Raw genomic sequence first — 22,238 nt, 5'->3', positions numbered from 1 at the left:
TGTTATCCTGCCTCATGTGATAAGCTGTACCATCCAAAGCCCTAAGGGAGCAAGTGGACCCATTCAGCCATTCCAGGATATGAGTACTGTGCCTGGGCAACGTAGCTACCAAAGGCCATCTTCTGCATGCCTGCCAAAGGGAGGCTGAATACTATATTCAGGCATCTAGGTGTTGCTGTTGCCTATTTGCAAGAAATTCTCTTAAAAGTTTAAAAAGCAAACAAATGAAGAAGTTGGAGAGTTATATAGGTGTCCGTTACTGAAAGCCGCTAACAGCTATGTTCCACATTTGATATTAGTCCAGAGTACTTTGGTGTGACCAGTGACTTGCCGTTGGCATGCCATGCCTGTTACCACTTGTAGCTAGAATCCAAATTCATGTCCTCCTGTATGTTTATTGCCCAGGTTAGGGGGGGTGGGGTTTTCTACCAAACACATCTTCTCAGCTGTCATTTCTTTACCAAAGCAGGTTTGAGCCTGCTCCATATGGGCAGACCTCACTGTCTTTGGACATAGTTGCGCTTAATCCAGCAACTCTTACCATATAAGTTTGGACCAATTTTTTTAAGCTGTCTGCAGGCTCTTCCATTTAAATGTTATCCTAAGCCATCTCTTCTGAAGATTAAGTTGATCATACAGTGCAATTCTGCTGTTACTTGCCTGGCAAGCTGAGTTTCACAGCAGAGGATGGTTTTGTGAGATCTGATGCAGCAAAATTGAAATGTAACACTGCATAGAAGGGGAAGGTGATTTTTATTTTAATAATCTAAGTATAGTCACTGTACCTATTTGCATTCCTGTACGTGCAGACAACAAAAATGTGTCCACGAGTAATCCCAGCTGCAGCACTCAGAACAAGGGATGCCAGTTACGAAATCCTCACTAGATCAACCAGACTTTACAATTCTGTAGAAAATTCTGTACAGAAATACAGACACAATTGCTGACTGCGTGCTGGTCTTTGGAGAAATGTCTCAAGGAGCCAATTGCTATTTTAGTATGGTCTAGCTAAAAGCTTTCCTCCTGTTGGGAGAAGAAAGAGGAATGGCTCATAGGATGTGGCTGTAACCTTGCTGCCATCTTTCTGCAGCTCGGGTACAGGCCTGCTGCTTCAGCTGTTTTCCCTGGGGACGTTTTTAAGTGACTGTTAAGTGGTATGAAATTGGTGTGTACTGCTTGTCAGGCAGTTTTTTTGATAGTCTGAAAAAGAAACAAGAGGAAGAATTTCTCCAAGTGGTAAACATGAAGATCAGCGTTAGTAGTAGGTTTTTAGAGCACTACGTGCTATTTTAATTGGGGCACAAATTTGGGTTTCTTCAGACAAAATCAAGTGATAATTGAAGATAAAAGTATTTATCAGAGTAGTCTCTTCCCATCGTCTATGCAAGTAAACTACCTCTTTGTACCTCCTTTTCAAGTCTGAGTGCTGTTTTCATTTTGTGGCAATATTGAGGCTTTTCTCTCTGCTTTCATACTTCTGTGCAGACCGGATAGGACCACTTACGTCTTTACCATTTCCAGTTCCTCACCATTTACCTTACGGATCTTTCCTTAAACCTACTTTTACAGAGTTTAGACCTGTTGTTATGCCAGTGTTGATGGCAACTTCTGATCAAGTTTAAGATGCCATGTTAACGATCTACTCTCATGTTAAGGTTTGATTGTTGTACCTTCTTGTGTTACCTTTATCTGTGTAAATCTAGCAACGGCTCTCTGGAAATCTGTTAGCTGAAATGGATGCCTCATAGTATGCTGTCTCTTCTGAATGGTTAATACAGTGTTTTCCATGTGTTTTAGCGGAGGAGAAGGCTCGAGAGGCAGAGAGTAAAGCCCGTGCACTAGAACTGCGCCTAGGAGGGGATCTCACACGGGAGTCCAGGGTGAGGCTTTTGCCTTTCCGGCAGATTGAATTTTAAGCATTGGGGGAAGGTTCATAACTGTGGTTTTGGAGCAGAGAGCTGTGCTGTTCAGCTGTTCGGTTGCTTTTAGCACTGTCATATGTGGGTGAAGGAGATGTTCCTGCTGGACATAAGTTTCAGCAGTGTTCATTCCATGGTCTTATGACCACAGAGCATGCTTAAATTGGTGTGTTTTCCAACCTAAGTGAGAGGCATGCTGACACTGCAATGCTTACAACTTTCGGTATGTATCTAATGGGAAGGCAGTCCTTTAACAGTGTGTGAGTTCTGCTGTGGAGATACTTTAGTTGATGACGCTCTCTGAAGAAGCAGCATGGGCAACATGAAGCATTTGAATAGAAGTAAAATTTGATAATTTTTGTCGGTTCCTTCTTACGGCTGTTGCACTTTGCTCCTCAGCTTTCCCAAACTGTTGCTGGAACTTTTGAGATTTTTTTTTTTTGCTTGTTTTCCTTTTTTTCCCCCTTCTGAATGGTACCCTGTGAAGCCAGAGCTTGTGTGGTGATACGACAGGCTCTTGAAAGGTGGGTAAGGCCTGGCTTAGACCTAGCCGGTAGTTGGGAGGGAAGAAGAATTTTGGGACATGCCAGAGGGTTCAGCGAGTGACATTTGTTTCAAATCATTTTACTGTTCAGCGAGATCTAGTGAAAAAACAGTATTTGAATGTTTTGTCTCCATCACTCTACCCTGTGGTTTTTGTTGAATAGGTATTTTCTTCCAGTCAACTGTGTAGCTGTTTAAATGACCTAGCAACAGATGCTGCCATAAATGTAACATAGTGCTAATTATTCCCTTCAGTTAGTGAATTCTTTACATTTAAAACACTTCTGATATCTTCCTGAAGGGGGGAAAATGTAGAAGTGGGTTAATTTTAGTTTTGCTATGTGATATCTGTTTGCAGGTGACATTACGTCAAGTCCAAAACTCTGCAATCACCATGCGCAGGGAGGCTGATGTCAAGAAGAGAATCAAGGATGCAAAGCAGCGGTGAGTACAAGGCAACTGAAAGCTCTTTCTTTCCCAGGCTGGTCACTCTATATGCTTAGATGTTTCTTCTACTTTGCTTTGTGTGGTGGAGTGAGCAGTTCTGATCACCAGTTTAACCAAGGGGCTTGAGTTTGTTCTTCTGATTGCTTTTGCTATTCCCCTCTCATTTGCTGAATGAAGTCTTTGAATTTTGCCCCCGTCCCCTTTTTTTTTGTGGACACTTAGCAGTTTTCTCCATCAGCTTTTTTCATTTTTTTGCTTAATTTGGTTTTCATCTATGGATAAGATGCAGGTAGGCAAACAGATGTTAGCAAACTGCAGTGAAATGGCTTTTAGAGTTGCAGAAGTGGTTTTCTAAAAACTTATTAAGTTCTGTTACAGGCCGTGCCATGAAATCAAGAGGAATAATTTTAACTAGAGTTAAATTACAACAAAATAGCAACAGAGTTTGCTATTCATATACTCACAGGAATATTTCACTTTGTATGCAGGTTTTCTGCAGACCTGTCATATGCATTTCATAGCTTGAAACACAAATCTATTAGATGCTGAGTCTAAGAAAAATTGGGATTTCTATATACATTTTATATGCATATACCATTTGGTTTGTTTTGCATGCTAATTTACATTACAGGTCAGAAGTATTCCAGACTTATTGCTAGAGATAGATATAATGCCTCTTAATTTCAGGAAAAAAACAAAAACAGAAAAACAACTTGAACTCAAAAGTGTTAGAGATACAACTTGGAAAATGCAGCAATTACAAGAAGTCATTTTCTTTCATTTTCTTTCATTTTCATGTACATAAATCATCTTTTAATTCTTAGTTTTGATGATATTACTGCATGAAGTAAAAGCTTCTGAAAGGGTTTCCAACCTTCTTTCAATGAAGAAAACACTTTTTTCTTTAAAAAGCTGAATGATGAGCATAGAGCTTTGTTTGAGAATAGCATTTGTATGCCTTTTAATTTCAATTTCTCATTTCCATCTACACACTAAAATTTCTTCAACAGCTCTTTCTGCTTGATTTCTAAGAATGAGTAGGCCACAAAATCTGAATGAGCTCTTATTTGGTAAAACGTTTTGTAGGTATTCCCAAAAAAATTTATTTAGCCAGGTTTCAAATATGTGATGTTGAGAATAGATGTAGGAACTAATAAACAAGGCAAAACTTTTGTCCTAATTCATGTACAGCCTTGACCGTTTGTACTTCTGACCTAGAATTACCAAATGATCAACCAGCTCTATATTGGCAGGTAAATTCCTGCATATACCTGCATTGATCTTCGATAATCAGAAATACTTTTTAGAAGGTCCAACTTTTCCATAATCTTATAATTAATCTAGAAAACAAATTCCTGAAAGATATACAGATATCAGAATCCTTCTGTGCAAATCAAATTCTGTAGCCTCTCAGTAAGCTCTTGAGTTATAGAGGATGCTCTAGAACCATTTCCTACTCTTTCTCGGGTGTTGTACAAGTTACTGAAACAAATGCTGTCTAAAGCTCCCAAAACCTATGTAAATTCAGATGATAAATCCAGCAGCTATTATAAGGATTGTAGTGTCTGTTCTAATAGGTAACTGGCTGGGCTTTGTACTATCAATTTATTTTTCCATGATTTGGAAGATTATTTTATTTCCTGTTGTCTTTAAGAAGGGCATTTTTTCATTCTTCATAGAAGAATGCACATTTTTACATGAAATTCAAGGCCCTACATCCTTCTCTCCAAGTTAGAAAGCTAGAGTTGATCCCTTGCCTGAGGTAGGAGTGAGGGGTCTTCTGTTTTGCCACAACTAATGCACCCTCAAATGACAGGAGTTGTCCAACTCAATCAGATGAGACCAAATGGATATTTTCCAGCCTTGTTTCTCTGTTGATAGCATTCAAAACACCTCTTAGCAAATGTTTAGGTTTAAAGTTATTGAAAGCTGCTATTCCAAGTGTCATCTTGGTAACTTCTTTTAGGTTGTCATCTACTGTCATCTACTAAAGAATAATCTCTCTGTGAGTCTATAGCTGCTTGTAAAATGAATGATCAGTTTAGATGAATTCAGTGAATATGCTTTCTGCTAACAAGATGACCATTCTTTCTGATGTTTGTTATCAAAAAAAGTTAATGTAAACCAGCACATCAACCTATTTTACTGAATGTGCCTTGTAAACCAACACATCAGTCCTACTCTACTGAATGTCTTTTTTCCACACATTGCTATCTCCTTCACATCTAATTTAAAAATCTGAAGAAACATCTATCAACTTCGCTTTCAGACAAGGTAAATCTCAAAATATGATAGTAAATTGGAAGAGATTTCTGCCTCTTGATTTGGGGCATTTTAGCCTTTGTGGTTCTGTTCTGGGTCCCTTACAGTTGTAGAAAGGAACTTTAACAGAACTTCCTTTTAAAATTTAAGGATTACATATTCATTTAGGTAGGTAAGAAGATGACTTCATGAAAACAAAAAATGGGCATGAAATCAATTATTTCAGGGATTGTTTTTAACTTGCTTGAACATTAGGACAGGCTTCCATCTTTTAACTGTAGGTTATTATATAGTGATCATGAATACACAATTCAGTTTCTTGTAGACAGTCAACAGATTATTTTAAAGAATTCCAAGTATCTCCAATTAATCACTTAAAGAGAGGTCAAGTTCTTAATTGGGTGTAAAGCACTTAAGTGTTGAGGATTTTGATGAGAAATACAAATATGAAGTCAAAAATAAGAGGGGTGGGTAGAAAGTAGCATAGACTACTACTTCTAATTATTGGAAGTTTGGGGCTTATGTCTGATGCTGCCTTAAGCCTAAAATGGAAGAATCGCCGTATGGAAAATGTTCAACATGTGTTTAACGGAAGCTAAGGAACCTACGTAGTTGAGTCTGTTATATAGTGATAATTCTGTATACAAAATAAAACACAAACAAGCTTTTTTTTAATAACATGGATCTAAATCTGTAAAGGTTTTCTGCATTACAGGAGATAAAATTCCTGATAATCAAAGATGCAGGTTCAGAAGTTCATATATCCTCAGAAGCATAACTGAGGCCAAGTTTTGTTAGCTAGCTATGAAATAGATAAGGTAGAAGTCATGCAAATTGCTGGCCTGCTATTTCAAGAAAATCCTGCTTCTCACGTGTGTTGCAGTCTCTCAGCTTTTGGAACTTGTTGAAATAGTATTACAGAGCTTGCAATTATGAGAACTTCCACAGAATCTAAATATTGAGACTGTAGTTTTATATCAAAATCTTAATTTCTGTGGTTTGTATAGTGTAGAGGTACACATCTAGAAAATACTAACCCAAGTAACTTATGCCTCACATTGTTAGGTACAGACTTACGCTCTCCAGTGTATTTGACTCTAGTCAAATACAATTTTTTGATAAAGTGCATCTGAAATAAAAACCAGAATCTTTTTATGAAAGAGGAAATGTATCCAGGCCAAGTAGCTGAACAGATACCATCTAGCCCAAATCGGTATCTGTATTGCATTTCTGAAGCTCTGTTTTGTTTTCTTCCAGGGCACTCAAGGAACCAAAAGAACTGAATTTCATCTTTGGTGTGAATATTGAGCAGCGTGAGTTGGATGGCATGTTCATTTATAATTGCAGTCGACTGATAAAGATGTATGAGAAGGTGGGCCCACAGCTGGAGGGTGGCATGTGAGTTTTTGGAAATCTTTTTTGTAATCTTTGTTTAAGCCTGACATTTTCCTATATGTGACTTAGACTTATAAGTGTAATAAACTTTTTCTGTAAGGAATATAATCATTTTTCATGAACTTGAGGCTTCACTCATTTTGTCAGCCTTTAGTGAAAAGATTTAGATTCTGACAAAATATGTTTAAATATTTCCCAATATTTCACATTTCACAAAGAAGACAGTTCTCTATCAAGATGTTGGTCCATACCTGCAGCAGAACAAGGCTTTTGTGCTCAGTACTGGTATTTGAGTCTGAACATTTCCTCTGTGGGCTAACAAATGAATACAGGTAGCAATACTACCTCATTCTAGGAACAGAGCACATACATCTTGAAAACAAAAATTTATTTGTGGTCAATACAGAAAAGGAGGTATTTGACCCCCACCTTACTTTTTTCAGAATGCCAGCTCAAATCTGAGTGGTTTAGGAAGATGATAAATCAAAAATAGTACTGCTGCAGGAATGCATGAATGCATAGCTGTAATTTGCTGTTTTAATATTGCTTCTCTGCACAATGACCTAGTAGTTTAATGATGTTAGTAACTGTACATCTTCTTTCAGGGCATGCGGTGGAGTGGTAGGTGTGGTGGATGTACCCTATTTGGTTTTGGAGCCAACCCATAATAAACAAGACTTTGCTGATGCCAAAGAGTATCGACACTTGTTGAAGGCCATGGGAGAGCACTTGGCTCAGTATTGGAAGGATGTTGCTATAGGTAATGAAGCTTCACGGTTACTAGGGGTGAGAAGGGAAAACTTGGGCAACTGGAGGGGAATTAAGGGTAAGGGCAGCCAAGAGTGAAGGTGATTGTTTTTTGTCTTTTTTTTTTTTTTTTTTTTTTTTTTTTTTTTTTGTATGGATCCATTGATTTATGGTTCCATAATGAACGGGGGATTGTTTGTTTGTTTTGCAGCCCAGAGGGGTATCATCAAGTTCTGGGACGAATTTGGTTATTTGTCAGCAAACTGGAACCAGCCTCCATCTAGCGAACTACGCTACAAACGCCGAAGAGCCATGGAAATTCCTACCACAATTCAGTGTGGTGCGTCTGACCAAGCAGATGGCTGCAGTTAGGAGGCTGATCTTTACTGAGGAGGGAGGGAACTACTAGCTGGAGTTTAGGGGAAGCTAATGGGTAGGAGACTTCTGAGATGAGCTTCTCAGCCATGATCCTCTTAGAGGGCCTCTCTCCTGTTGTAAGTTCCCCTTTGCCTGCATCTGATGGTACACTTGGACATCTTGACATAAGATCCCTCTCCTCAACAGTTTATTATTTATGATATTCTTCAGGTGTACTTTTACAGAACTAGGACTGACCAAAGCCATTTCATCCCTACACTAAAATAAAATATAAAACTTCCATATAGGCAGTGGATGGAAAGTGTTCAAGTAGCTTGTGTTCTGATGAACTAGACAATACCAGATGTGAGCACAGAAGGGAATCATTACAGTCATCTTTCAAATGCAATGTGAGTTCACACTTCTAAATGGCTCTGGCTAGGCTCTTACTCCAGCTGGAAGAAGGGAGGTCCCAGCGCAGCTACTTTGTCTTTTACTAGAGAGCTGCCAAACTCACATAACCCAATTTGCCCCAGAAGACTCAGATGAGGGTGTAGCAAGAAATGTGAAACTAGTCTTTTGGAAGTGATCAGTCTTTTGTCAAGCTCCTCTGCCTTGACTGTTTTCTCAGCAGCCCCTCCCAAACAGGAGGAACTTTACTGTTATTTGTCAAGTTTTCTTCTGTTGACATCTACCAGAGCCTGAACTGGAGAATACTTGCACTTTCTAGGCAAAACTTGATTTTTTTTTTTCCCCACTGTTGCTTTTCTTGTTGTCAAGCAATGCTCTGGAAGCCAAATCTATGTGTCTTCCTGGTTCATTATGATATATTGGATCATTATCTAAAGTTTTAGTGGACAAGTCTGACTTATGTATTGATACCAGTAAGGGACAGCCTGATGCCTGAGATGAGTAGTGTTCTTGGGACTGGCTGTTCAGTTTTGGTTTGAGCTCTACATGCTGTGTAGCTGTCAGTGCAGCAGTGAGTGTAGAGTCCTCTAGTGCTAGTTGATAGATACCAGGTTTCACTGATTCTTGTTAGGGATGCCTTGTTTCCCAGATTTGAGGTCGTCCTCAAGGTGCTTTGGGACCATGGAGCAGGAGTGGACTTCATGTATCCTGTGGCTATGTCTCACTTCTTACTATTTTGCTGTCACTAGTCCTATTGTCATTAGATTTTCTTCAGAAATTAATGTTGTCCATTGTTGTCCTTGAATGCTAAATGGACTCAATGAGTCTGATTTTATGGCTTAAGCTATATTTCTGACTTGCATAGTGTTTCTCTAACAGATGTATGTCTGAAATGGCGGACTCTCCCATTCCAGCTGAGTTCAGTGGAGAAGAATTATCCTGATAGTTGGGTGTGTTCTATGAACCCTGATCCTGAACAAGACAGGTAAGAGTGGGTTAATATAAAGAATTTTCTGTAATGTACCTTATCTGTGTTTTTTTGGTCTTCTATTCTTTTAGAATAATTTAAGGGGATAGGCAAAAATTCTCTGCTTGTCGACTAAACTGTTCCCACAGTCTATGAATGAGTAGTGGTGGCATACATATTTTTGGTTTGACATGCTCCACAGGATGAAGAGTAAACTGAGGTCCTTTATGGTTTTTAATGCAGGTGGCATAAATAGCAATCGAAGAGTAGTCGTAAGTACAGACTTGGAGCAGAAAGTATCCAGTACTCAGTGGAGTCTTTATTGCTACTGTTGCTCCAGCTCATTAAACACAAAAACTTGTACTGCAGTAACACCTCTGAGTTACAGGGAGCCCAACAAAGACATTTTGTACAGCTGAGGGAGCAGCACATTGATTCATATACCAAAGGCAGGTTTCACAATTACCAAATTTAGGTAGAATCTACTTTTTCTTGAGGAACACAATTGCTCTTGGCTCCTCTTTTCTCTTTGTCAAGGGAGATATAGCAGAATTTCATTCTTATCTTAATTGAATAAAGAGAGAAGCTGATCAGGCCATAAATTAGGCTTGAAGGGAAAGAATCCAGGTGGTAACTTTTAATTAGAATCAAAATCTTAGTGTCTGTGTACAAAAAAGCTGGTAAAGATGTGTTAATGCTGATATTTGGAAACTACTGATCTTCTAAGATTATAATAATAAGATTATAATAAGATTATAATTAAGATTATAATTAATATTAAGATTATAATAAGATTATAATAAAAGCACCAATAATCTGGTGCTTTTGGCACATTCTATTTGAATGATAACTGGTGTTAATTTTCCTGTTGCTCCCTGTTCTCATGCTTTGGCGTATAACTAGAAAGAGTATTGTTGTACTGATGATATCATTAGAACTAAACTATATTTACTAAGGAAAGACTTTTTAAAATTTTTTGTTTTGTAATACCTTGAAAATTTGGAGAGGATATTGTGCCATTCATGTGTTCTTTACTGAACTCTGGAGTTGAAACAGATGCTTGTGTAGTGTATCCACACTTGGTATCATCACCGAATTCTCGTTTGGGGAAGATGGGTGGGCACAAATAAGACTTCTTGAAGAGATGAGCTAAATTTCTGATTTCTGCTTCTTTGAAAGGGGGATCTTAGGAGTCTTCGAACAAGAATAGTTTTGTATCGAGTAGACTTACATGCACTTTCTAATAGTGAGTGTACTTGCATCCTTTCACGTGAGATGGAAAATTTTCCCTTGTTATATCTATAGAGGTTGTGCTAGAGTTCCTCTGACTCAGTGCCATAAAAAAGCAGACCATGTTTGCAGTCATTGTATTTTGAATTTCCCTCTGAGCTGAACTGCTCTGCTATCTGGGGTTTCTTGCTACTTCCTTGCATCCTGGATTTGGAGACCTTCACTGCTGTGTTATGACCTTGTGCCCTATCTGTCCTGTTCCAGACATTTATCCTGCCATGGGAGTACAAGGCAGTGGGCAGAAATGGACCCACAGGGAGTTCCGCCTGAACGTGAGGGGGAATTTCTTCAGTGTGAGTGACAGAGCACTGGGACAGGTTGCCCAAAGAGGTTGTGGAGTCTCCTTCCATGGAGATCTTCAAGGCCTGCCTGGATGCAACCCTGTCTAACATGCTCTAAGTGACCCTGCTGAGCAGGGAGAGTGGATTAGATGATCTCCAGAGGTCCCTTCCAACCTTACCCGTTCTGTGATTCTATGATCCTACAAGGGAAGGAGGATCAAGGACTTCAGAAGCATCACTGTTGATAGTGCTTCACAAGGAGGGGCGGGGGGCTCAAGCTTGCATACCATGAGGATTGCTGTCTCTGTGTAGACAATGGCAATCATCCTCTAACTGGCTTGGTCTAAGTCGGATCACTTTTCCACAGCCTTTGCACCTCTCCTGAGGACCTATAATACAGGTCGGTCTTGAGACAGGCTGGAAGTTGATCCTTGGCAAGGCAATCCAGATGAATTCTTACCTACCTTCTTTGTATTGTGCTGTTAAACGGCAGACTTCTTGGACCCATGTGATCTCTGCAGAATCTCATCAGCCAAGTCGATGATGAAGCACTATCAGACTACATCTGCAGACTCTCTCCTGGCATCAGAAGACTTTCTTGGCATTGTCTCCCTGCAGAGTGTCCACTGTTGGTACTGAGCTGTTCCCCACTTTCATTTCAGCAAGCCAGTCTGATGTGTCCACCTAAACCTCAGTTTCTGCTCTTCAGACTTGTTTAGTATGGCTTTTCTGGAGCATTGTCATGGGTACTTGGGGTTGGATGCCCTTCTCTGTGTATCTTTCCTGTAAAGCAGTCTTCTGTCAATGTACTTACCCAGTTACTTTGTCAGATACCACAGTCTATATTGGGGTTAGTACTAAGCCGCACCATTGCTCACTTTGTCACAGAGGAAGCACGTGTGTGTCAGACTTCAGTGTCAGGCTCTTCCTCCTTCTCTTTTCTATCTAAGACCCAGCTAAGGGTCCCAGGTAGCATCTGGGCTTGCGGCTGAAGCAGCTGCTGAAGATGCCTTTCTGAGTCAAGACAAAGCTCCTTGAGCATCATCAGAGTCATGGTGCTAGCTGTAGGCTGCTCTCATTGCAAAGACGGTTGCTTTTTCCTGACCATGATTCCTGACTGGTTAGAGGTCTTTCTGAGATAGGTTCTCTGGTTGCGTTGATATATTGATGCATATGGTAGTCTACCTCCAGTGATGCAATCTGTCTTTGGAATGTCCTGAATAGTCTAATTGCTGCCTGTCCACAGAACTTATGGGGGTTTTTCAAAATTTCTTCAGCTGTAAAAGATAGCTTTAACTACATTATCACCTTCAGTTCATGCAGTGGCATGTGGAGTAAGTGACTGCAGAACCACGTTTCCCTATTGGAGAATTTGCGTATGATGCCACATAATCAGCTTTGTCTTTGGGAATTGCAGCTTTCCTATCATGCAGTCAGCTTGCAGTGATGACAGGTGCTTCATTAATAGAGGGAGTAATCACTCCATTAAAAACTCCCTTGCAGTGATTCAGCTGAGAACAAGCTGATGGAGAAACTGCCACTTATATTCCTTTCCATGGACAAATGTGGTCATGGTGAATGTGTATCTTCAGTCTGGGGGACCCCTTCAGGTAGCAGATTCTGGATCACATATCTTTGTGAAATCATCTTTAATCGGCTTCTTGGACCTCTGTATGATCTCCAAGGCAGGCAAGGTCTTCCCTTTTTCCATAAGGCTCACCCTTGCAGGTAATGATTGACAGCTTGGCCCCAAGGTAGTGTAAAAGGCCACTGGATCGCTTTGGCTTTGCCTTCTCAGACCTGTTGTCTCAGTCCTTACACGCTGCATTCCTGTCTAAATGGCATCTCTCTGTGGATGGGCCTTTGCCCTCAAAGGGATGATCTTGACCTATCTGTCCATGACTCAGTTCTGTGATGCAAGATGAATCTTGGAATCCCCCTCAGTTTCCTTTTCTTCATTTGGAGACATCCCTGATGTTCAACTGAAAGTTTGAAGATGGTGCGAGTCCTCATAAATCAGCCTCCAAATACTGCTGTCTTCAGATCTCTCTGCATTCACTTAAGGTGGTCTTGGAATTCTGTCCTAGCAAGCAGATAATCCTCCCACTGCTCTTTAGCATCATTTTTTGACTGGAAGTGTGGCTCATGCATTGTCAATACATACTTGTTTTATTTTGAAGGTGGTCGTGCTTTTGGGTTATCTTTCAGATTGGATCTTCATGCAGAAGCAGCAAAAGGTTCTTTTCTCCATGCAGTGGCTGTTAGTCAGCACTTCTGATAGAGTGGATTCACCACTGCGAGAGTTCAAATGGCTTTGGTAGCAGTATAGTGCAAAGGTGTGATTTTGGACAATTGCTGTGTCATTCTGTGGCACTTCCCCTGTACCATCCAAGGCTGATGCAGGTTTCAGGAGGAGAATGGTGTCATCGCGCTGATGCAACTCAATTAGTGGCAGGGTAGCTGCCTAAAGTAAATGTTTGAGTCAGCCCATGCGTATGCTCTTGAAAACTGTTATTAAGGAGTGACCTTTAAGACATGAAGTCCACATTTTCATTTATCTCCTACCTGCCCTTTTCCTTCTCTCTCAAGGTCTCTTCAGGTAGGATTCTGCATTTTATAGGACCTAAGATAGTACGGTAATTATCACTACTGTGTATGCCATAAGATGAACAGGAGGGGAACAACAAATACCCCTTTAGATACATTGCAAAGGAAAATGTTATGGCTTTAGCAAGAAGGATGCAAGTCCATTCTCTGTTGGAATGTACACATAAAGAACATACAAGTTGCTAGTAATATGCTTTTCTTTCTAAACAAAAGGAAAATCAACACAAACAGGATATTCTGACATAAGTTGATTGGAAGGAAAGTTGTTGTGGTAGACCTAAGTTTAGAAACAGAAGAGAAAGCCAGTCATAACAGTTCATGAGCTTTGTTTAGTGGTTTCTGGGCTCTGAATTGGTAATTCCTAGTGTAAATGGCTTGGTTTTTAATGGCTAAGTGATTGATAGTTAAATCCTGAGGTTGTGACTCTGAATGTATTTCACAAGGAGGAAAGGAAAGGAGTTTTGCTGCTACATTCAGGATGGGACTTGAGGACAGTGCTGGGTGTGTGAGATTTTCCAGATTCTTCTGTCATTGCTGAGGTTGTCTTGTATTCTTTTGGTATCAGATGTGAAGCTGCAGAGCAGAAGCAGAAAGTGCCACTGGGAACTCTGAAGAAAGACTTGAAGTCACACGAAGAAAAACAGAAGCAGCTGACAGAGAAAATCCGCCAGCAGCAAGAAAAGCTGGAAGCTTTGCAGGTGAATCTGGAGGCTTTCAGCTAAGTGCAACAGCGCTTTGGGGGACCTCCTAATGCAAACGGACATTGAGTAATGTCTTCTCAGCCTCTAATACCACGTGTGCTATGTGGCATTCATGGGGTGGGCGTGGTTTTAATACCAAGAAATAAGCATCTTGGCTTCCATATTACATAGCATATCCTGTTCGCAAGATGAGTGACTCCTGGTGCCCAGGTGAAGGAATGTCTCTTGAAGCACTGCAGAGCAGACCTTTAAGTCTTAATTTTAAACTGGGCATCTGATAAGTTGAATTCAGGCAAGTATTGACAGCTTTCAAAGATAACTTTTCTGACTGTGGTGTGTTTTTTTCTTTTCTTTTTTTTTTTTTCCTTTCTTTAGAAAACCACTCCAATTCGATCTCAAGCTGACTTAAAGAAACTGCCCCTGGAGGTGACTACACGGCCTGCAGGAGAGGTAAATGCTAGAGCTGTGATACCACTGTATCTTTTTACTCTTCTGTGCTAATCAATGAGGCTTTAATTCTTAGCTGTAATGCGAAACTGAGCCTTACTCTTCCTTCTTTTCTCTCTTCTGCCTACATTTGTTTCAGAACACCCAGTCACTGACCAGATCTCAACGCCCACGATCTCCTCCTTTACCTGATGTAATTAAAAATGCTCCCAGCAGACCGCCACCACCCAAGCCTCTTCCAAAGTCCACCAGTCAGCAAAAAAAGAGCTCTTCAGCTCAGCCAACTGTTAGCACTCCCAAACTGACAAGTGTGCCCTCCAAGGAGGAGGCCAGTACTTCCAGGACACACCAGCACACTGTGACAGCTGGAAAGTCCAACAGCACTTTAAGAAGTCCTGCCAAATCGGCTACAGCAGCAAAGCCACACTCTGCTGTCCTGCAGAGTCCTAAGAGCCCACGAGAGACCCCTAGTCCAAAAACTTCAAAGGTGCCAGCACTAAAGAAATCTGTTGCTGTCAAATGTACACAGGTGAGACTGTGGGATGAAAACTGTCAGCTGCTTGCTATTCTGCATAGCCTGTCCTGCCCTGTCACAGTGGATCCCCTGTGTATTCCTTATGCAAGGATAAGGTCATCTTTTTTTTTTTTCACTCTATCATAATGCTATTCTACACTCCTCATGAAAACTTGTTAATGTATTTCATCCCTTTCTTTGAGACCAGGCTTGTTCCCCAGACACAAACATAATGGTGGTGGGAGTGAGTATTTGTATTGTAACATGGCACACACCAAAATCTTTAAAAACTGCCCAAGTTCTCAACTGAAGATACTGGGTGCTGAGTACTTTATTTTTTTTACTTGACTGAAGGAAAATCTTGTTTGTCAGCATACTTGAATCACAACTACAATTTGTGTGTTTCCAACAGGCTTCCACCACCCGGAAGAGGACTTTAATTACTGCAGAAGATGGATCTGATGAGGAAGTGGAGCAGAAGAAGGAGAAGACTAAACGAGGAAAATTTATGGTAGTAAAAGAAGAGAAGAAGGATTCTAGCGAGGTGGTGGTAGAGGTGAGAACTGCAGATTTTTCCAAGCAGAAGGTATTTGTCAAACATTCATAATCTTACTGGGAAAAAAACTAATCTGAGCTCTCTCTGCTCATAGCTCACAGACAGTGCAGGGGAAGAAGAGCTAGCAGAACTGAAGAAAGCTCAGAAAGGTGAGAAATGAACCACTGAACTCCCCTCCAGTATCTAAGATGGTGGAAAGAAGTTACTGCAGAAGTGGAGTCACCAGCTAAATATGTGATTTCATTAATGACATTTTAATTCAAGAATTAATATAAAGTTGGGTCCCAGCCCCTGAGATGACTCTTAATTCACATGGAACAAAGTTGTTTGGCTAAGCCCCCTTGATGTAACAGGAGGCAGTTGTAGTGTGGCAGGATCTGTGGTGAGGGTTGCATTAAGTAGGGTGGTGTTTTGCTGCATAGAGTAGGATCATGCTTCTGTAACATAAATCATGCTCACCCTTCCTAACTGGACCTTGCAGCTTCATTAGCAGAGAAATGCTGAGGGCTGCATTTAGACTTCTGCACTGCTGTGAAAGAACAGCTGAGAGATCCCTAGGAAAGATTATAGCTAAGGTGCTGTTGCATCTTCTGCTAGATGCAGTTCATCTAGTTTCTGCTGCTTATTCCAAGAACGTGTCTGAAAAGTGATCCTCTAGGAGTGCATGGCAAATTGTCCTAGTGGCTACTACAAGCTTGAAAATTGCGTATTGGTCAGCCTGCAGTACATCGAAACCCCTCTGTCTGAAGATGGCATGTTGTTTCATTACTTATTAGTGTCCTATTTGTGAGAAAGTGGGAGTTTGACAACAGTGTTTTTATGGTTCGTAGCCTGTGTGAAGGATTTGTCGCAGGTTTCGGTTTGCTCCCAAATGAGGGCGCTGTCTTCTCTGAGAGTGCATTCTGCATAACCTTCAGAATCCACATGTTTGCAAACACCTTTAATGTCTTCCTCCTTTCAGATAAAGGGCTGCATGTGGAAGTGCGTGTGAACAAGGAGTGGTTCACAGGCCGTGTGACAGCTGTGGAAATGGGCAAGAATGCAGTACGGTGGAAGGTGAAGTTTGATTATGTTCCTACAGATACCACACCGAGAGATCGCTGGTAACTATCTTTAGCTACTGGCTTTTGGAGATTTACTTTACTTTCAGGAGGAAGACCCTGTTTTACTTTCACAGATCCTGAAGACCAGCCTGTTGCTGTCATGTTAGAGAGCACATACTCAGGACTATCCTGCTGCATTGTACTGAATGGACCCTACAGGCTCAGTGTGGTCTGCCTGTCACCTTGACAGTTTCTGTGGAGGGAAATACTGTGTAATCTAGAGGTCTTTTAGGGTGATGGCTGTGTAAAGATTCTTATGAAGCTGTTAACAGGATTGCAGGTAAGGCTAAAATAGAAAAGGGTGTGTGACCTCCCCTTGATTTTTTTTTTTTTTTTTTTTTTTTTTTCAGGGTAGAGAAGGGCAGCGAGGATGTGAGGCTGATGAAGCCTCCCTCTCCTGAGTACCAGACTCCAGATACGCAGCAGGAAGAGGAAGTGATTGCAGCTGAACCTTCTACCTCAGACTGTGTCAGAATTGAGCCAGACACCACTGGTCCCAGCAGCAGCCAAGAAACAGTAGACTTACTAGTTCAGATCCTTCGGTGGGTTCACAGTGGTTCTTGTGAGCTGCTGCCATCTGACTTAGTCTTCAAACAGATTTTTTAAACTCAGACTCTGGCTTTGTTTTTTTTCCTGCGTAGGAATTGTTTGCGGTACTTCTTACCTCCAAATTTTCCCATCTCCAAGAAGGAGTTAAGTTCCATGAGCTCTGAAGAGTTGATGGCATTTCCCTTGGTGAGTTCAGTATGCCTGTAGAAAGGTGGGTTTTGTCATCGTCATCTTCCTCCCACCCATACAGACACACACACATTCCATTCTTCTGCAAATGTGCCTCCTCTGGATGCAAGATTGCAATCTTTCTTTTGAAAGGTTGCTTGGGTCCTTAGCAGACCAGTGTAGCTGAGAACACATGAGGAGAGGTTTCAAGTGCACTTTCATTCTTCCAACAGCTGCTGTCTGCACCAAGTTTTTTTTTTAGCTTACAGCTGTGTGAGAAAGTTGACTGCTGCTATCCTAATTTCTTGTCCGTTGCTGTTAAGCTTTTAAAGAAGACAGTTCAGGTTAGAGGCTTTTGGAAATGGGGTGTAGCTGAATCTATTCGTTTTTGTCCCCATCCTTATAAATGTTAACTTAGAGGCAGTCTCAAAAACAGGTGAAAGAACAGAGGAACCAACCCCACCTCATGCTTTTCCAGATGACCAAGCTACCTCAAGAAAGGCACAACGCAAAGCAGTGTATTGCTGTTGATTCAGCATACGTCCTATGGCAGGCTGGTGTGCAGAGAAGTGGTACTTGATTCTGAGCTCGCTCTTCTTTGCTGTCATGCAGACAAGCATCAAAGGGATAGCTTTGCAAGGGATGTCTGCAGGTGATAAATGCCACTAGGAATGGCTTATTTGGTAGTCACTGAAGTTTCCTACTCCCTCCCTCCACACGTATATGTTGCACACTCTTCCTCTTTTCTCTCAATTTGGTTAGTCTGCTTTGAGATGCTGGTCATGCTGCTTTCGCATAATCTATTGGCTTGTCTTGCAGAGTTTACTGTGAATTTAGCAAACGTTCTTAACCTCACAGTAAGCTGTGCTGTCTGCGGTGTCTATACTAGTGAAGTTAACTGCGTACTGAAGTTGTCCAGCTCTTTCTACACTGTAGTTGCGCTTTTGCAGCTCTAGTCTCTGAGTGGGAAAACCTGTATGATTTTTTCTTTTGCTTTCTAAAGTAGGTAAATCAGAAATGTAAGTGTGAAATGGTACTAATGCAGCAAAAGAAAGCAGGTGTTAGGCATGTGTAGTTCAGTCACAGTATGTGGTAGCTAGATTATTCCAGAAGGTGCATGAGCTGGAGTTTCCCTTTACACTTGGTGCTTTTTCTTAATGTATTGTCTCTTGCTTTTTGTCTTCTACAGAAAGAATATTTCAAGCAATATGAAGTAGGTCTGCAGAATCTGTGCAATTCATATCAGACGCGTGCTGATGCCCGGGCCAAAGCCTGCGAAGAAAACCTCCGCAACTCGGAGAAAAAGCTGAAGGAAACAGAAGAGAAGCTGCAGAAGTTGAGGACTAACATTGTGGCACTGTTGCAGAAAGTGCAGGAGGTGGGTGAGGAAGGGGTGTTAAACCAGAGCAGCCTCAACATCCTTCACCACCACACTGAGATCAGTCCAGACACTTGAGATGTCTTAGTCCAGAGTTTGACTGCACTTCTGCTCTTTCTCAGTTCAGTGCATCTTGGACACAGATCATCAGAAGTGGCTAAGTGCCTAGCTGCTGTGGTTGCCTGCCTTTGGGGATCTAAGCCTTGCTCTTCCTGGCTGTGCTTTTTTTTTTTTTTTTTTTTAATGGCCTGTACTTTGAGTGTGCCTTTTCTCTTTGATTTTTGCTTTACTCTGTGAAACATGAGAGTGCAGGAGAAATTTCTGGGGCATAGGCAGTTTTCTGCAGATGATATTGAAGTGTTTTGGAGGGAATTTCTGCCACACTACTTGAAACAAAATTAAGACTATCCAAAGGAAGAAAATGAAAGCAAATGGAAGTTGTTGTTCACTGTTGAGAAAATGTGTCTTGTAGCTCAAAAAATACTAACTTGGCCATGATCAGCACAGTAAGTTTATTACTTGAATGTATTGCTAGAGCATCAGGTGGATGAATGGTTTCCAGGCACTGTGTCTACCAGTCAGGCTCTGACGAAGGAAAGCTGGTAGTGCTTTCACAGCAGATGCAGCAACAATAAAGCTTCACTCCTGGAGAGTGCTGGAAGTCAGGACCTAAAGGCTGATTGTTGCAGAGGATGCTGTGCTGCTTGGGAAGGACTTGCATTTTTTCCATTCCTACATTGTCCTTCAAGATTTACCTTTTCACTGGTGTTTCTTGTGCTTTTGATTTCAGGACATTGATATTAATACAGACGATGAGCTGGATGCGTATATCGAGGACCTGATCACCAAAGGAGACTGAGCAGCCCAATTACAGACCCTGGAGAAATGCAGAAGAGTTGGTTGCTGTGAGCAGAGATGTGGATTCCTGCAGTGGAGGACTGTGGCAGCCAATGAGAGGGAAGGGTTTTTAGACTGTCATTATGTTGTGTCGGTGTACAACTTGTTCTTGTGACTATACATGAAAAAGACATTTGTGCTGTTGGCAGGAACGTTTTTAACATTGTAGTTCTTTAAATCTTTCTTCTGTTTATAAATATTTATTTTTAAAAGAAATGGGAACTGTGCCTGGTATGACAGGAGGGTTGCTGAGTGCTTTTAGCGAGGTAAAAGCGTGAGTACACCTTTTGCATCTGGGCTATGTTGATATGCCCTACCCAGAAGATCAGAACATCCTGCCTCATAGATTGTCTCGAGGAAGAATCTGACAACAACTTAAAAATACTGAGGCCTTGAGTTATAGAACAGGAGGTCGGGACGTAGACTTTTGAGATACCAACCTTGGGCTAGAGAAAGCCAAGTCAGGAATTTGAACTACACAGAGGAGATCAAAACATGTTTTCTGTGTGAGCAGGAACAGATGGGATGAGGTGATATCTTGGGGGTTCTGACAAAGCTTGGGGGGAAATTCCTGAACATTAGGTTTCTGTAACCTGGTGGAGCAATTGAAGATGTTAACACTTTCCTGAGGATAAGGATTATTTTTAAGGAGTCTGGCCTGCTAGGCTGCTAGCAATGGGTTGTGATCATCAGAAGGAGAAAGAGTTGGAGTTCAGATTCTTTTCTAGCAGTCACCTTATTGCACATTTTTGCTGCTGTTTTTTTTTGAGGCATAATTTGCAAGGACAGAAGAACTCCTTGACCAGCTGAAAATAAAGTGACTGTCTGTTCTAATGTCACTCCCTAAGGTTTGTGTTGCTTTGCTCAACTTGCTCTTCCCAGGTGATTTTAATTAGAGTGCAAGGATTTGGAGCCTTTGGAGCGCTGCATCACTGAATTGCATCTGGCCTTGGGTGAGCAACAAGGATACATCCTTTCCGTTTTCCTCACAGTTGGAGGCTGTACTACAGCTCCTAGCAGACACTTGAAACAATGATAACTCAGTTTGAGTGTGTCAGTTAGCTCTCTTCTCAGTAAGATTCTTCGCTAGGGCGTAATGTCCACAAACTAAGTGCCCAGAAAACCCAAATCCACAGCCCAATGGTCTGAAGAAACACCATGTGACCGAGATGTGCCCCCTGCCCCCTTAGGAACACAAAGTGGACAGTTGAGGTTCTTCTGATAACAGTCAAGTGTGTAACAGATATTCTGCAGATAATATTGAATTAAACATCTATTGCACAGAACACCTCAAGCACTAAAGGTTTATTGTGGTACTGCAGAACTCCCAAATTCTACATACCACAGGAAAAGAGCAGAAAAGAGGAAAGATACTGCTGTGTTTCAGGTCCGAGTAATAGCATAGAATTTAAGACTTGCTTGCTTTCATTTAGGACGTGGGCCTTGATATCCTACTATGCGTGAAGGTAAGAAGTTCCATCCCTATCCCTTACCTCCCCACATCACACTTTTCTGGACAGAGTAGTAGAGTTGCTCAAATGAAGGTGTAGTCACCATCAGCCTTCTCAAGTTCCTTATTAAAATTAAAGGCATTCTTTAATTGTGATTGCACACTGGTGCTTCAGAGGAAAATGATCCCTCTCTAGAAGCTGAATTATGTATTGAGAAGAAATCTTTGCCCTTTCCAGATGACCAGCAGAAATTGTGAAGAACCAGATTAATTAAAAACACAGTTCAAAGATGGTGCAACTCCAGGAGTATACAATCCCCTGTTCCTGCTCCCCTCTTAGAAAGGTGTTGGAATTTCATTCCCTTGTTCCCTGGAAACTTCTGGTTTCCATTTTAACTCCTTTATGGCATTTTATTTCTTTGATCTTGTATCAAATATTTTTAACTGACTTGCATTTCTTCTTTGGAATTACTCATCAATTGTACTGATGAAAGTAATTGTCCCCTCTTAACTTCCCTTTTGCTGGGAAAAGCAAGCCAGGAGATTTTAACTGCTTATTAAACAAGGTTTCATTCTCAGTCTTCACAGTAGTCCTTCTCTGCACCTGTTTCAATTTGAATTTTTGTAATGTGGTAACTAGACCGTAACATTTTTAACTGAGGTTTTACTAATGCCTTAAGAAATCTTAAGATTAAAAGGACCCTCCGGAGATCATTTAACAACTTTCTGTTCCAAACAAGGCTGGCTTTAAAGCTGGAACCAAGTTGGTCAGGGCCTTCTTCAGCTGAGCTTTGAAAACCTTTAAGAAGGGAGATTGCACCACTTTCCTCCATAAGCATTCCAGTACATGATTGCTTGAGCGTGAAGGAGTCAGTCTTTGTGTACAACAAGAATATCCCTTTTTGCAGTCTTGGAGGCCATTACAGCTGCCAGTTGACAGCATCTCTGCCTGATACATCCTAGGCAGCGTGACCTTCGTGCTACAAGTCAGTGGTTGATACCACATGGTACCCAGCCTCTCAGTCCTCTCTGCCTCCAGGTAAGTTTAGAGTGGAAAGACTTGTTAGTGCATGAGTTGCTTGCAGTACAATGTCCTCCTTTTTCCATGTTTACTTCCTGAGATGACCAGTCCTTCCTTTATGCCCACTTTGGTAATCAGTTTTAGAAATTCTTCCAGCTCACCTAGATGCTTCATAGCATGTGTGTATATGTCAGCAAGGTTGCTAGTTCTAGCAGAAGGGCTTTTATT

At 41.2% G+C, this 22,238-nt stretch overlaps 1 protein-coding gene across 7 annotated transcripts in view; it reads left to right on the top strand.

The window, feature by feature from the left end:
• MORC2 (MORC family CW-type zinc finger 2) overlaps positions 1-20,373 on the top strand; it is a 44,702-nt gene extending 24,329 nt beyond the window's left edge. For 4 of the 7 annotated variants that reach the window (XM_062590118.1, XM_062590119.1, XM_062590120.1 and 1 more), the window contains 16 exons: positions 1,798-1,880; positions 2,821-2,906; positions 6,429-6,569; positions 7,172-7,326; positions 7,525-7,653; positions 8,961-9,066; positions 13,792-13,924; positions 14,303-14,377; positions 14,514-14,903; positions 15,301-15,444; positions 15,539-15,593; positions 16,406-16,547; positions 16,898-17,089; positions 17,189-17,282; positions 18,454-18,642; positions 19,433-20,373. In XM_062590118.1, coding sequence (XP_062446102.1) covers positions 1,798-1,880; positions 2,821-2,906; positions 6,429-6,569; positions 7,172-7,326; positions 7,525-7,653; positions 8,961-9,066; positions 13,792-13,924; positions 14,303-14,377; positions 14,514-14,903; positions 15,301-15,444; positions 15,539-15,593; positions 16,406-16,547; positions 16,898-17,089; positions 17,189-17,282; positions 18,454-18,642; positions 19,433-19,501 — 2,183 coding nt within the window. In that variant the 3' untranslated portion in view covers positions 19,502-20,373. The other 3 variants (XR_009960166.1, XM_062590123.1, XM_062590122.1) reach the window with 3 other exon arrangements.
• The last annotated feature ends 1,865 nt before the right edge of the window (positions 20,374-22,238 follow it).

This window comes from Rhea pennata, chromosome 17, assembly GCF_028389875.1.
Source record: "Rhea pennata isolate bPtePen1 chromosome 17, bPtePen1.pri, whole genome shotgun sequence".
Lineage (NCBI taxonomy): Eukaryota > Metazoa > Chordata > Aves > Rheiformes > Rheidae > Rhea > Rhea pennata.
The sequence above is the reverse complement of the archived record's forward strand: the minus strand, read 5'-3'. Positions and strand labels throughout refer to the sequence as shown.